At 37.2% G+C, this 15,792-nt stretch overlaps 2 protein-coding genes across 8 annotated transcripts; both read left to right on the plus strand.

The window, feature by feature from the left end:
* Window positions 1-1,266: 1,266 nt before the first annotated feature.
* chif (DBF4-CDC7 kinase regulatory subunit chiffon) lies at window positions 1,267-7,352 on the plus strand. 5 transcript variants are annotated; one of them, XM_088045152.1, is made up of 8 exons: window positions 1,267-1,344; window positions 2,909-2,978; window positions 3,026-3,121; window positions 3,174-3,465; window positions 4,686-4,942; window positions 5,051-5,583; window positions 5,662-5,891; window positions 5,938-7,352. In XM_088045152.1, the coding sequence occupies exons 3-8, from the start codon at window positions 3,044-3,046 to the stop codon at window positions 7,179-7,181; spliced, it is 2,634 nt and encodes an 877-aa protein (XP_087901278.1). In that variant the 5' UTR covers window positions 1,267-1,344; window positions 2,909-2,978; window positions 3,026-3,043; the 3' UTR covers window positions 7,182-7,352. The 5 variants fall into 5 exon arrangements, with proteins under 5 accessions (XP_087901278.1, XP_087901273.1, XP_087901275.1 ...); XM_088045147.1 differs by lacking the exon at window positions 1,267-1,344 and adding an exon at window positions 1,359-1,449; XM_088045149.1 differs by lacking the exon at window positions 1,267-1,344 and adding an exon at window positions 1,554-1,845.
* A 1,423-nt stretch (window positions 7,353-8,775) lies between these two features.
* On the plus strand, window positions 8,776-15,755 carry LOC148168922 (7SK snRNA methylphosphate capping enzyme-like). Of its 3 annotated transcripts, none has more exons than XM_088045836.1 (6): window positions 8,776-8,941; window positions 13,551-14,398; window positions 14,446-14,732; window positions 14,787-14,842; window positions 14,891-15,109; window positions 15,158-15,755. In XM_088045836.1, exons 2-6 carry the CDS (start codon window positions 13,557-13,559, stop codon window positions 15,629-15,631), a joined length of 1,878 nt encoding a protein of 625 aa, XP_087901962.1. In that variant the 5' UTR covers window positions 8,776-8,941; window positions 13,551-13,556; the 3' UTR covers window positions 15,632-15,755. The 3 variants fall into 3 exon arrangements, with proteins under 3 accessions (XP_087901962.1, XP_087901963.1, XP_087901961.1); XM_088045837.1 differs by having other exon boundaries at window positions 14,446-14,729; XM_088045835.1 differs by having other exon boundaries at window positions 14,446-14,842.
* Window positions 15,756-15,792: the final 37 nt, after the last annotated feature.

The raw sequence follows: 15,792 nt of genomic DNA on the forward strand, positions 1-15,792 counted from the left end.
TACGACTTCAACTATTAATAGAAATGATTGTCAATAGTCATTTACAAAGAAAATTCATTTGAGTTCCCTAGAAATATAATAATTTTATTGATTGAAGAGTCCCATAAAGAATTGTCTAGTGCCGGCGAAAAGAGTGAATATGCTACTGGTAATTCTCACACCTTTTTACCAACAATTCAAACCAGATTTGTAGTTCCGCTATTTCTTCATGACTTTATTTAAGGCGTTCATTAAACGTCGCAGTTTTGCAGATGTCCAAAAAATGTTTAAAACGATTCAGAAGTTTTTTGATTCTCTTGGTAAGGAGGATGGACGAGGAAAGACACACGCGAAGGAGTTGTAACAAAATGTAAAGAAATACCAGTTTAAATTGTGTGTGCTTTTATAAGGTAAAGTGTCAAAGTTATTACATATTTCACCCTCTTCAATAAAATTGCTTAAGTTGTCAAATCAAATTTATTGTGCTTTTCCGTCCCCATATTCGAACTTCCTGAATTAAAAAAGTGGCAAATTAGTTTAAACCAGGAATTTTGGAACCTAAACTTCATGGCCTAAGTGCGCTGCTCAAATTCTAGAAGAAAAAAGTTGTCGAACCAGTGCACTGCTGTAATGACGTGTATAATTGGTTGCCTAGCCCCAACCTTTTTGTTTCGTTAATTTATATTATAGAAAACGCACGCATTATCTACCTTTATCCATTCGTAAATATGGCAATTTTTATAATGATTGCCAAAGCCCCCTCGTTAAAGCGTGTGCCCATTTTTCACAAAAAAAATTATGTATTGATCACACGCGTGGCGTGCTCGCCATGGAATAAATAGCGTTAACTCTGCCAAACGGTACCAATTTTCGTATAAATTTAGATTGGAACTTGAAAGTACACATTTTCAGTAATGTACCGTGTTTACTTAACTCGTAGACGCGATAACTGGAAGAGAAAGAAGCCTAGCAAGGTCAGTCAGTTGTAAAATTGTGGAGCAAACCCATAATCTATCGATACTTGTTGAGTAATTCAATAAAACCGTGTCCTAAGAACGAAATGTTTAAAAAGAAATCATGACGTGTCGCCCGAATCACGTTAATAGTTCAGGCTTTTACAATGACTCACTGAAATCCAACGCATGCCTCTCAAGCGAGTAAAATTGGCTCGATTAGTGGAGAGTAAAATTTTTCGTGAAATCCTAAAACTAGGCGGTAGAATCGATCGGACGTTTGTCGCCGCGTTTAAATTTTCGCGGTTGAAATGTTTGGCTAATTGGCCAGTAGGGGCGGTGTGAACGGGCGTTGTGATTGGTTAATTGCAAAACTTCATTGTGGCGGATTCCCAAATGTTTTGAAATTGAGGTAATTCTCGTTTTTGAGTTGTGTTGATTGAAATGAGTTTGAACGTTTGGTTCCAACGGGAAACCGTGAGTGTTGAGGTTAGAAGTGAGTGAAAGCGACGAAAAGGTGAGCGAAACCCGTTACAGGGCGTGTAGAAGCAAGCGTACGATAATGGCCGTTGTTTGAGCCGCAGCTCGCAAACCCAGTTGGCTATGAAACCGCAGTCGGCGGGCTAGAACTGGTCTGTCGCAGCGAAACAACGACGTGTCAGTATTCAGTGGCGGTGAATTTCGCGTTTTTTTAAGTAAATTTTTCTTTTTGTGGAAGTTTTAGTGTTGTGGGGGCTGTGGGGGAGTAATAGAGGCTCTGGTGTGCTAAGCCTCGCTTGTTTTCAACTGTTGCGTCTTTGTCACAGCCTACTTCAAGCCCCGACAAATTCACATTTAGAAAACAGTGTCCAGTTGACGTTTGGAATGGTGTTTATATAATTGTGTTTTTCTAGGTAGGACGTCCTAGTTGTAAGTAAGTGTAGTGCTGTCGCAACAGCTTTGAGCTCTTATTACTGTTTCGTATGTTGTTGAAAAAAAAACACAATCGCGTTGGTGTGGCGTTGCCCGACAACCAACAATTACTAGGTTAGGTTAGCGATGGTTTATTTATAAATTATTCTAGGTATCGGGGAAAGCAGGACCGTACCCGGGGGCAATTCGGGGTTCGCGTTGAATCTAGGGTATGGAAAAATGAAAGTATCTAGTTGCGCAATTTCGTGCTATTCTACTTTGTTTTTTTTTTTCACACGGGCATGGTTGTCAAATTGTATGGTCAAGTCCGCATTTTTGTCAAGTTTCGATCCAAGTGCATGCATAACTGCATGGTAGGTAAACGTCCGACCCGCTTACGCTTCAACTCGTAGTGTTTTTACACACTCCTCTTCCCCTCGGTCCCATACTGGGAATGCGACGTTGCCGACGTGGGCACATTCTGACAACGCGCACTTGGATGCTTTATTGACGGATGGACGCGCTTTTGCCGGTTGCCACACACAAAACGGGCAAATCAATCGAGATTCTTTCCAGAACCGGCCACTTTTGACACTTTGTAACGCGCAGTAAACATTTCAATAGGAAACCCAAAATAATCGGAGTAGGCATTGGTAGGGCTTTCGAAACTAAGGTCGCGTTTTGAAGGACACTGCGCGAACGAGACGTTTCCGCTCGCAATGAGACCAAATGCTTGACATATTTGTCAGGAAAAACGCATTTGGCCAAGCATTTGCCAAGACAATTTAAATCGTTCAGGCGCGACGTTTGGCAACGTTTCAAACAATGAGCGCCAACTGGATTTAAATTTTAAACCGTTGAAAAGATCTTGTTCTTGGGAAACAACACAAAGTACTTTTGCTTCTAAATTCTCTCTCTTATCATGGACAAATCTGCGTGATCAAGTGGGATTTTCTCAGAACTCCACCTTAACATGTGTGATCGACCGAAGCGACATCTACCGCCATTGTCCAGTACTATACTATTTGTTTTCTTTTGAATGTTTTGCTTTCGTTTTAACCTAAAATATCTGTTTTTACTTCCAGCCCACGGCCGTGACACGTTTGCTTCAAGAGTTCCAATGGTAACCAAAGATCGAATGGGCAATGTAATTCAGTAAGTTGCCCCAAAATCTCGGAGTTTCCACTAAACGACTGTTTTAGGACATTCTTGGTGATGCCATGTTTGAAAAGAACCTCAACTTACGTGTTAAAAGTCTACTGGAAAAACAATTTACCAATATTTGCCAATTGGAACAGGTTTGTGTGTCAATCCTTCCAGATAAGATAATCTAATAGAGCTCCATTACAGTCCTTAAAAACGAATCTGAGTGATAGCCAGGATATTAATAAATCATCTCAAAAAGACTCCCTAAACCGCTCTACAAATGAGCGTAACATGACACGTAAGACCAGATCAAGACGGCGAGCCATCCATTCAATTTTTCAGTCTGGATACTGTACAGTCTGTCACCATCCATATAATAGTCTAGGAGATCATTTTCAATCCAAAAGACATTTGAAACTGATTGGAGAAGATGGCAGTTTTATATCTATAAAAGGCTTTGACACTTTCCTGGCCTTGGATGAAATTGACTCAATTGGTAAGTTTGACATTTCATTCACTTAACCTCACTTTTGACGATGGATAATTCCATTGGGTCATGACAGGAAATTCGAGCCAATGATGTTTGCACAGATTTATTTTCATATTTTCCATAAATAAAAGTTAGTTTTTTAAGATTTGCCAACGCGATAATTTGTGAAATTCACGGCAACACCGCTATTGGCCAGGGAATTGAGGTTAGGGATAAGTGGCTTAGCTTTTCCAGCTGTCACCAAGCTTTTTAGTCATTTGTTTATGCCATGTGTAAATCATGATTGGAGCGTATAAGGGCTAATAAGGCGCCAAAAAAAATAATTGATGTTTTTGCATTGGAATTCTGGCAAATTTAGAATAAAACAAACTATAGAATTATACAGTTTGGGGAATTGGCACCCGATGCATGGAATAAAATTTAATAGAAAGTGGGGGACCCCGAGCGAGAAAGAGATTCTTGCATTCTTTCATTCTCACACACATCAAGAAACATGAATTTTTGGTGAGTCCAAGACCGATTAATGGACAAATAGATGAGCGCAACAAAGAAAACAATAATTGCTATTGGAGCGAGGAAGATAAAAATAATTTACCCCCATCAGCGCGAATGCATGCGTCGTGGCATTGTTTTATGATTTTTGGTAAGACGAGGTGTTAACATGATTGCTCTTTTAGTAATTCTTCGCTGTTAGAGAGATTTGGTCGTTCAAATGCAAAATGCAACAATTTTACTTTTTTATGAGTAATGATAGGCATTGTCTTTCTCAATGAATTTGAGTTACAATTTTCGAGAACTTTGTCGCTAAGATGCGTTGAGGGGAGTAATACCACCCACTGACACTATTCCTCTCCCACTTCTTATTAAAATTGTTCCCATTCATCGGGTATCAATTCCCCAAACTGTATAAGAATGATTACCATACTTAACATCTTTTAACACAGTAATTTACGATTTTTTGTGAAGTCATAATTAAAAACTTTAATATGTTATGAACTACAATTAATAGCTATTTAAGGAAATGATAAGAAATGCGTTGTTTATCAATATTACTTTTTATGAATCAATTATTTTCGTTCTTTCATAACAGAACAATTAAGTCCCAGTCTAATTATTCTTAAATACATTCCTAGAAAAAACACAAGAACTGTTGTCTTAATTTAGGTAATATTAAACTAAGTAAAGATGTTGAAAATATTTTTTTCCCAATTGTTGATTACTTTTAGATGTGAACGTTAAAAATTGCGACTACTCTCCTCCTCGCCGTCGCAACAAAATGCCGAGAACACGTACTGCTTCCTTGATGTGCGATAGAATAAAAGACTCACCCATGTCTCCAGTGGGAAGTGACTCAGGTCACCATTTACGCTCAAGAAAAAATATCAATTACATGACACCTCCTCTTGAAGAAGACAGCTTGACGGAGAAGCCTGAAGTCGTTAAAGGATATCGTGAGCTGAGGTCAAGCTCCCGTCTATTAGCGGTAAATATCTTAAAAGTCATCCAGTAGAATGATACAAAAAGACAAGTTAGGAACGTCTTTCTCTATTACTCTACTCGTCTGGGAGCAAACTTAATTTATAATTTGCAGAAACTTGCCGATCAAATGGCTGAACACGACGAAGTTTGGAACTCTGGTCGTCCGAAACGGTCCTGTAATCGACAGAGGATCTCTGCCGACGAAAGATTGGTCGTTGATAATAAAAGTTACTACAAAGTTGAAGTTCTGTCATCAAAACTTCGCTCGGGAGTAACTCACTTTCATCCCGCCGTCAAACGACCGGAGACACCAGTGAATGAAAGTAAAGAGGATGATAAAGGCTTAATTGTAAAATTTAGGAAGCTTCGTAATTCCGAATTGGTTCGTTTGAATAACGAAGCTGAGAATTTCCTGTTTCCGAAAAAGGATGACTCGAGTGATGACGACGACGATGATAAGAAATCAAAGACTGACAATAGCTCTGTCAGTGAAATGGACGAGATGAGGAGGATTAAAATGGAGGATGATGAATCCATGCATAGCACGAGCTCAGAAAGCAGAGGGAGGAAGAGACGGAGGACGCATGCGGAAGCGTTCATTATGGATAATCAAAAGTATTATAAGTTCGAAACGCCGGGCTCCAGGTTAGTATTTTTTGGGATTTTCCCGAGTTGGATACGTCACGTCTATGATTAGCATTCAACTAACGTCAATGCTTGCAGGTTGAGATATCACGGTTCATATTTATCTCCCGTTCCTATGAAGATGAAAAATAACGGAGATTGCGTGGTCAAGAACGAATCCGATCACTTCGAAGCGGCCAAAAATTTCAATCTCAGCTTGAGCGATTATAACTTCTCCTTTGAAAACGTTCCAAAAAACGAGGCGTGGTACCAAACTTTCCAGCGGCATGACCACGGGGAGGAAAAATACGTCTTTTTAAGCGACGACAGTAAGTTCTTGGTCAATTTATAAACCACGATAACACCTTTTTCCAGGTTATTGGAACCCGTTTATTCTTCCGTATCAACTGGATTACGTGCCACCTTTAAATCCTCGAGAATGTATATCGCAGTACAATCAGATCAAGAAATGCCTTATGGAGCCGCTTTCAGCTTCCACTTCCGTAACGTGCAGCACTCCCGATCCAAACGCGAGCAACTCAAGCGTGGAGACTCCTTTTAACCAAGACGAAGACAGTAAAATAAGTGCCACTGAAGTTAGTTCCAGCAGTACAATGGATGAGATTAAACCGAGTAAACGGAGTCGAAGGTCGGGGGTTGTTATAAACGTGACAGGAAACGGAAAGAATCCCCGGAAATCTCCAAGACAACACGCATCAACTCTCGCAATTTTGAGCAGTCTGATTCAGCAAAGGAAAAGGAAGTCCCGACGAAGTGATGTGGATTTCCGAAGTAATTTGCCGACGATCCTCGAGGAGCCTAAGTCAACGAGGTCACCGAAAAAATCCAAAGTTGATTATGTGTCCCTAATGAAGAACGTGGAAGAGGAATTCGAGAACGTGTACGATGAAAACCTTATGGATATAGAAATAGAAAAAGACGAAGAGATTGAGTTCAAAGGAGGGATCGTCATCGACGATGTCCTCAACGTATACGAGACTAAAGACAGCGCAATTAAGACAACTAAAAGACCAGTGGCCGCGAAACCTGGTCGAAAACCCGGAAAGAGGAAAAAGAACCGAACAGGCTGGCCCTTGAACAGGAGTAGGAGAACTAGGCGAGATCACACTGTGAAAGAAGACGACGATAGTACAGTTGATTCTTTAAGTATGAACGCTGATTCGGAAGAGAACGACGCTTGTGAAGATACGAATTCGACTGATAGTATTAAGAAAAAAGAAAGTGTAGAAAAACTAAATAGTGAAAATAATAACCAAAATGACCAAAGTAGTTTAGGTGATGTAAATATAGCGGATACTACTAATTGTGATCTAAATAACGATGACAGGGTAGGAAAAAACGAAAAAAGTGATGAAAACTCGGATAAAGTACTGACGAACAAAGTGAATAATAGTGGCGGTGGTTATGGAATTGGTATACACTACCAACCGTACGTTCGTGTGCAAAAACTCGATAAAAACCATATAGAGATTAAAAGTGATCGCGCGCCAAAACGTAGTAACTCTCCAAAGCGAACAAACAGAAGAAGGATGCCTGCGTCCCCAAGATCGCCGAGAATGTTGAGAAGGCCGAGAGGGCGGTGGTATCGAGAAAGATAAGATAGATTTCCATATGTTATTTATTTTTTCCTTGTATTTCTATAAGTTACAGAAATATGTATTCGAATATTTTGTACCAAATCTGTATTACTTTTATTATTTTTTTAATGTTAACATATAATCTTTCGTCTTGAAGAAAAATTTTGTTATTTATATATTCTTACAATGTAAGTAGCATGGAAGTTTTACTTTGCCTTTACCATTGTACATCTTATTTTTGAGAGAATTAATACATTTCAAGGCAAATTGAAAATAAAATTGTTGTTTACAATGATTACAAACTATTCTTTATCGTATTTTTCTAAAGTGTTAGCTGTTACCTTTTAGTTCAAAATCAATACTAAAATATTATCAATAGAGTCAATTAAAGCTATACGCTCGGATATTTTCAGAATAACAAGAAATATTTTAATTATTAAAAGGTCGATAATAGAACTTCAGCCTTTTCCCTCCTACGCCACTGGAAAGGACAGAGGTCAGCGATTCGAAACCTGTAATTAATGGATGGGAGTTTTGCAAAACTTTTAATTCTTTCTGAACTGTAATTGTGTAATTATAAAAACCTGTAAATCAATCGGAATTAGTTTTTTCGTGCCCACGAGTTGATGTAAAAAAACTGTTGCACTAATGATATTGTGAAGTGGCGTTTTGGCCGAACCGTCCAGTCGGGTAAATGTTCTAAATTAATTTCGATGACTCTTGACTTTAGGACGAACCAGGCGTGACTACACCCATAAATGCGGTAGCTTTAATTAATTTCTCATTCTAAAAGTGATTTGTTTGATTTTGATCCAGAAAAAATTCAAATTTCGTGCGTTTCTTTGAACGAAAAAGTGAAAAAAAACACCACATGTGACAGTTTGCAGGGGAATATATGTCACAATTGCCAAATGAGGTTAAAAACAGGTCAATATTGTCATGTGCTGGTGATAATTCTAGGAATTTAAATTTTACCAAACTAAAAATTGACGGCGCGAAATTCAAACTCCACTTCCTTAATAGAACAAGATAAGGATAAATTCAGTCAATATTGTTGCTTTGATGACTCAGCTGCATATTACCAGGTAAGCAAGGCCCCGTGGGCGGTTATTTACAGTGGCGTGGGTTCCATTTATTTTTCCACAGAGACAAAAATTGGTTGCGCCACTGGTTGTCGTCCTGCAATATTTTTCAGCTCCGCTCCCAAAATACGACGACTGCATCCAAACAAACAAATTCCCGCTTGTCACGGTTAATGTAACAAAGCAATTTTATGATGCCTCCACGGTTACCAGGTTACCAACTCTTTGTTGCATTTAGTGACATACCTCATTGATTCGCAACTGTTTTTGCAATCACTACTGTAATTAGATTTAGCGCGCGAAATTTAGAATGAACGACGGAAATTAGACTAACTGTAAGTTTGAAGAGACGACTTCCGAGTGTATTAATTTTTAATTAAAGAAAATTTAATTTTAATCGTTCAATCAGAATTATTTCCCCCCGCCCCCAATTACCCGAAAATTATGTAATTATGTGCATAACACTTTTTAACGAATCACTAAACATCTCGTAATCGGTCATAGTCGGGAATTGCTCGTGCAAATCCGACAGTGATATTAAAATGGAGTCTAGTTTACAAGCAGAACGATTTGTAGTCGTTGTGTCGGTGCGTTGTAAGCTGATGTCTCTCATTCTACCATTTTTCTGCGGAAGGTAGAGGAAAAGCAGCCGAAAGAAGCCATCAAAGTGTAGCAGAAGACATCCTGGTGCTGTTGAAGGTAAAATTTCTGACATTTATGTTTTCTGGAGTTAGTTTTTCGAGAAAACGTTAGCCAACGTCGATCTCCGCAATGGCATACATGTTTGGTGCGATGTGCGCGTGCGCAGTAGAGCCCAAGCTTTTTTGCGGGAACAAATCAACTTAGGGGGTACAAACTTATTTTCCAAAAAAACAAACAATTTATTATTAAACAAACAATTTCAATGCGAGATTAAATTAGAGCGAGTTCTGCTATTTTTATCTTGTGCAAATTTTGTAATCCGGACGTTGCATCAATGTTCCGGTAATAAATTTCTGAAATTACCTTAAACGACTTTTAAATTTATCTTGTGGGGTTTTATCATTTCCATCGATTTGAATTGGTTAAATTATTTAAAATTGGCGTTGTATGTTTTATAAATAATTGTAAATCCTTTTGTAATTGAAATAATTATTAATGGGTATAAATCGCTGATAACACTGGATAATAAAAATTGTTTTGAATCAACTCGTGGATTTAACGTTGAAGTAGGTTTAAATGGTAAACTTTCAAGGTGTTGCGGCGTCGTGTACCGGTCTGATTTTATGCCAAAATGTAAATTGCCTTCTGTAAGCAACATTGGCGTTTTACATAAATAGAAAAGTAAAAAGAAAAGGACAGGTGCCTTCTTTGGGTAGGTAAATGACAGAAATAGCATCGTCACGGCTTTACACTTAAGAATTGCATTGGCAACCCTGTCGATTTTTTGTTATCAAAGTTGTTTCTGTATCGTGGCAAAAGAAACAATGGCTACTTTTTTGGTCAAAATTATAACTTCCATTGTTCTTGACATCTCTCAAGAAACTTGTTAGACATTAATTCATTAATAATGATAAAGGCAGTTAACATGATTCTTCATTTTTGGAATACTTGATACCTTTGTTTCGTCATGGCATTAGTTACAATCTGCATAGTTCTACGTCTGGTATGTACCTACACTTACTTATTATGGAACATTTACGGACGTACAAATTATATGCTGGTTGGACAGATGTTTCCTAAACTGAACAATAAGTCGTAGAAATAACAATAATTTAATATGAAATAGTAACGAAAAGTTTGTCTTTGCAAGGAGTCACAAAGAATTGATGACTTCATGACATTATACAGGTGGTCGGATATTGTATTAAGTGCAGAATTTTCTGATTGACTTAATTAATCCGCCTGTATAAAATATGTGAGCAACAAATTGACCACCCATAAACAGATCAGTTTATTGTCAACAAATCTTGGTGCAAATGAAATAACTGGTTATCGTAATTTGCAGAAATTTTAATCCAATCCAAATAAATTCTACTGACATCCATAATGAATTAATTTAAAATTCAATTGTTTATGTCATCTCTATCCCCAATATTTCAAAACCTAATTACACCTTGCCGTCATAGTAGCGATTTTGTGCCGAAAAATGTGATATTAAGAGAGATATTTTATTTTTCCTGCGAGGAAAAATGTAGCTGACAACGTTTTCTCCTTTCTCCCTTACTTTGTTTCGTTCTAATCTAATTTGACCGACTAAATTTCAAAACGTCATGATGAAAGACGATTTACCTTTTTGGTCTCTTCGAATTAAATTCATTTCGCAAACATCCCAACACTTGTTTGTCGAATTTGTTTATAACAAGTCTTCAGAGCGATAAGAAAAATGTCAACATTTGCTTGCGTGTTTTCCTTGTAGAGTGTTTCAGTTTTTCATTTATCGCACGATCACTCAATACTATTTCGTCCGACGTTTTTCCTGGGACCTAAGTGAGCTTTCAATTTCCAATATGTGACAAGATTTATTTAAAGTTTACGCGGTATCGAAATGGGTTTTGTAAAGGAGCTGTATTCTTTGAAATTGTTTGTTACGTGCAATGATACTTGAAATTAAAACATGGATCTTGACGGGTTTGATTGATGACTCCCAGTATATTACATAATAAGCCACCAACTTAAAACATTAATCTAAAAGAGGAACCCGAACCATAAATAAAATAGTTTATTTAGTTTTAGGAATTTGTTTTTGTTTACAGTTAATAAAATTATCGTGGATACCGCAGAGTTATAATGTCGGAATATAACCACATTATCATGTGTACAATCTCCATCACTGAAAAATTTCACCCTCTTGTAAGTAAAGTAATTCAGTGGAACGCAATCTTGGAATTTTTCACCCGTTCTATGACGGTGTATTTGCTCCACAATCAGTTTTTTTCCATTATGATACGCCTGAAAAAAATTCAATGAGATTCTAGTCGGAGTTCTATTCAAAATTAAGCACTTCCTGGTTCCGTGTGTATCTTCAAAATGTAGCGCGTTGTAAAGGTGCCTTGAGACCCCACTAAACATTGAGTACATAGTTGGGGTCCATTAGAGCACCGTTTGTTAATACTGGCTTTGATGAAGTTACTTTATACTTGGTGTTGACTTACGCATTCACTCTAACTCGCTATTCATTAATACTAATCGGTAATACATACTTCAACAGAATTTACATGACATGGGAGTGTAGCTAAACTTTTATTAGAATTTTTCCTGTTTTAATTGTTTAATGGAAATTTATCGGATTGTGATTGATGATTCAAAGAAATTTGTTGCATAACAGAAGGTAATGTCTTGGAAGATAAAAGTTAATTGACGAGATTTCCGTTAAATTAAAAGCTTGCTTATTGAGTTGTAATCGGTTAATTGTTGGTTTAAATTTATTTTTGCCGGGTGATCAATATTTTTCTTTACTTTTGTCAAGGGTCTTTTAATTCATTTTGTATACCTTTTATGTCATCAATAAAAATTAAATAAAAAGTGCATCAGAGGAAGGCTTTACAATTCAAAATAGGTTGGTAGCTCTGGAGTTTATGTAGCTTGACATTTCAACTGTCACGATGATTTTGACAAGTACGCCAAAGAATTAGTCTTTCGCTATTTTATTTTGAAAATTTCCTGAATTATTGTTCAAGATTTTTTGCTCTCAAATTGAAAAACGTATAAAAACTGTTAAATTAATAGCTCTAAAATTACTCGAGTTATTAACTTTAGTAAAAATTTTAGACATTTTTGGTTGATTCGTATTTGAATAAAAAATTATAAAATCTGTCTTTTTAGTTATAAAATTTTGACATTTTTGCCAGTAAATAAGCAAAGTCAGAGGATTATTTCTCCCAAATTTCATTGCCTTAGCTCTAAAATTACTCAAATTATCGAATCTAGGGAAAAAATTGAAATTTTTGGTCAATTCGCAAATAAAAATTTCTAAAATCTGTCTTTTTGGTTTTACAATTTTGAAACTGTGCAGTTAATAAGCAAAGTAAAAGCTTTAATTCTTATAAATTTCATTGGCACAGCTTTAGAATTACTCGAGTTATAGACTTTAGTAAAAATTTTTGACATTTTTGGTTGATTCGTACTTGAATAAAAATTTATAAAATCTTTTTTTTTAGTTCTAAAATTTTGACAGTTTGTCCAGTTAAATCTTTGGTTAATTCGCAAACGAAAATTTGAAAAATCTCTCTTTTTGGTTTAAGAATGTTCAGACTTTGTACACTTAATAAGCAAAGTAAAAGTTTTAATCCTTAAGTCATATTACGAAATATTAGAAAAATACAATTTTATTGGGTCTTTCTTTCAAGTTCATTTCAGCTTTAAACAAACTGAAAACCTGAAAAGTTTTGTTAATTATTGTTAAATAATTTAGTTTTATTAATTAGTTTTTTGAATGGTCAAACTACGAGAACTTTGGAAACGAAAAGAATATCTTCGAGCAGATCACATCCAACTGCCCAGTTGAATCGGTAAAATTATAATAGTAATTATTTTTAATAACACAGATCTTCAGTAACAAAAAAAGCCCTAATTGGAATTCTTAAACTTGCCACGTCATTTATTCACCGCGAAAGCGACCTTTACGTTGTTTATCTTTCTTTTTATGCATTTTTTTTGTTTAAATTAAAGTGATAATAAACATTGCAACATCCTTACAACGAAAGTTTACTATTAATTTCGCCATTACCTGCACCGTGTTTTGGGATTTGTTGAATAACTGCATTTGTTACCGAAGGGTCATTATATCCATTGTTCATGCATGCACTGATCATGTTAAAACGTCCAATTTAATAATGTAACGTTAGGTAAGTTAATTTTAGTCACGAAAAAATGAATATTGATTTTCTAGGTAATGTTTTTGGTGCATCGCTTTCTCTAAGTTAGATAGATCATAAAACAGTTAGATTTGTCTTTGGGTTGGTAATCAAATGTCAAGACGGAGTCTTAGAAAGTTTCAATTTAATAAATAAATAACAAATTCTTGTAACGAGTTGTCATTCTGCGGCTAAACTGTGTTGCTAATTTTCCATTAAGCTGAAAACGGTAGATACAATTAACCATGACCTACACATTCATCATTGCAGTAATGAAACTGCAATTGTTGTTTTCGGTCGTGCCGAGATGCATAAATCATAAACGCACACCTGCAGCTAATTCCATTACTGTATGCACCTAACTAGTGACGAAACTTTTTTACGGTGTTGCATTGTAATCTCGACTTTCGCCGAGAAGCTTATCTATGTCGCGACAAATTCCCAAAGCGAGTTTAAATTTTTCTTTGGTTTAGGCGACGATGTCTTCAACCGGAATGGTTTTGGAACCACCTTCCAAACCCCACAACTATAAAACCCACATAAAAAACACAAACAACAACACCAATTCCAAGAGGAAGTCCAAACATGATCGCTCAGGTCGCAAGCGATCGAAGAGTTTCTCAGGTTGTGGATTGATGATGGACATGAAGCCGGTGCCTCCCACTAAGTTTTTATTAGGTGGGAACATCAACGACCCCTTGAATCTTAATAGTCTTCAAGACGAAGAGATTAACAGAGCCATGAACGCGATAACTCCTAAGTCATCCCCAATTCCCACTCCTCCAAGGAGGAAGGGACAAATCGAAGTAATAATCCCCCCAAATATCAACGATCCGTTGAATTTGATAGGCTGCGCTGACGACGCAGAGTACGAACAACAGTTGTACTCGCCCTTGAAGAAAGGGAGGAAAAAACGGCTGAAGAAGCGGAGGACCATCTCCGCTTCGAACTTTGAAACCTCCGATGTTGTGGATGGTACTAATTCCGAAGCGAAAACTCCGGAGACGTCGACGGACTCGGCGAAAATACCAGATGATACAAATAGTGAAGAAACAATCACCAAGGATCTCACTCTCGAATTAACTTCACCAAAGAAAGAGAAGAATAAACGGAAGACGGAGGACCATGGTGGTTGCGCCGCGAAGAAATTCAAATATGCCATGGATAAAATCGTTAGTCCGGTGGTACCACAACCCGGAGCGTGGTTAAAACGACCCAATGCGATCAAGAAGAAGAAACCTCAACCCAACAGGGGTGCCACTGAAACCATGCCACAGTTCAAAGATAAAAATAAACACTTCCAGTTCGGAAACTACAATAGGTACTGATCTAATTTTGTAATTCCACGTGCTAATTTGTTGATTTTAGGTACTACGGTTATAGGAACCCTCACAATGAAGTGGATCAAAGACTTCGGGTCTTTTCGCACTATAAGGATTTATTCGAGGGCAAAGATATATTAGATATAGGTAGTAATGTGGGCCACATAACTCTTTCGGTGGCGCGAGATTTCGGTGCTAAAAGCGTAACAGGCATAGACATAGATCCCAAATTGATTGCAATAGCAAGAAAAAACGTAAAACATTACGTAAAAAATTCTGATTCACCGATTGCTGGTGACAGTACCGGGAGCAAGGTACCGAAAAAGAAAAGTAGTGAGTTTTTCCCTATTTCTATGCCCATATTATATGGACCCATTGACATTCCAGGCTTTAATGATGCGAATACTGGGCGCGATTTTCCCAACAACGTCGTCTTCAAAGCGGTAAGTTGCCACACTCCCGTGTTTCTCTCATTAATGTTTTTTTTTTAGTGCAACTACGTCTTGGATGATGACGCTCTTCTGGCTCTGGAACAGCCACAGTACGACGTGGTTTTGTGTCTGAGCATCACAAAGTGGATCCACTTGAACTGGGGCGACGCTGGAATCAAACAAGCATTCAGAAGAATGTACGCGCAGTTGAGGCCAGGCGGGAAACTGATCCTGGAACCGCAAAACTGGGCAAGTTACAAATCGAAGAGAAAGTTGACTGTAAGTTCCAACAAATCCTTGTCGCGATTCTCATAATTTTTTCCCTAGGAAACAATATTTAAGAACTACAACGCGATCGAATTCTTCCCCGAGAAATTCACCGAATATCTCCTTTCATCAGTCGTGGGTTTCGCCAAAAGCGAAATTTTAGGCTATCCTCATCATCAATCGAAAGGGTTTCGAAGGCCGATTCAGGTTTTTACGAAGAGCACGATGTTTCCCAGTGAAAGGATCGAAGCAACACCAAACAACATCACACCAAATAACCCAGTTTACGATGATTCTCTCTATCAAAGGATAATGAAGACTGAAAAATACGAATCTCAGACGACGCCACAAGTCGAGAAGTCGGAACATATTTATTATACGAACATTTTAAATAGATATTGTGGGAATTCCGACGAAAATTTTCAAACTAATAATACGATCGGTGATGATTTGAACAAAATTAAAACTGCTAATGAAGAAAAGAAGACGGAGCGTCGAGATGGGGTGGAAAAAGCTTCGGGAGAAAATACTTAAATTGTTTCAGTATTTTTTGGTCGTTTCGTACTTTATTTTGTACAAATCGTTGTTTTTTATTCTTCGTTTGTTTGGCTTTATGTACATATGTATAAAATCGCAAGTATTAAATTTTTCTTTAAGATTGGGGAGTGTTATTGGGTTGCGGATTTTCCAACAAG

Source organism: Gnatocerus cornutus, chromosome 9 (assembly GCF_029298725.1).
Source record: "Gnatocerus cornutus isolate USDA-ARS CGAHR chromosome 9, icGnaCorn1.1, whole genome shotgun sequence".
NCBI classification, from domain to species: Eukaryota; Metazoa; Arthropoda; class Insecta; order Coleoptera; family Tenebrionidae; genus Gnatocerus; species Gnatocerus cornutus.

Excerpts from the sequence above, each read along its gene's own strand:
- chif (XM_088045152.1), top strand. The coding sequence starts at position 3,044 with ATGTTTGAAAAGAACCTCAACTTACGTGTTAAAAGTCTACTGGAAAAA. Across the intron at positions 3,122-3,173 it reads ATATTTGCCAATTGGAACAG|TCCTTAAAAACGAATCTGAG; the intron begins GTTTGTGTGTCA and ends GCTCCATTACAG. Across the intron at positions 3,466-4,685 it reads GGATGAAATTGACTCAATTG|ATGTGAACGTTAAAAATTGC; the intron begins GTAAGTTTGACA and ends GATTACTTTTAG.
- LOC148168922 (XM_088045835.1), top strand. The coding sequence starts at position 13,557 with ATGTCTTCAACCGGAATGGTTTTGGAACCACCTTCCAAACCCCACAAC. Across the intron at positions 14,843-14,890 it reads ACAACGTCGTCTTCAAAGCG|TGCAACTACGTCTTGGATGA; the intron begins GTAAGTTGCCAC and ends TTTTTTTTTTAG. Across the intron at positions 15,110-15,157 it reads AATCGAAGAGAAAGTTGACT|GAAACAATATTTAAGAACTA; the intron begins GTAAGTTCCAAC and ends TTTTTTCCCTAG.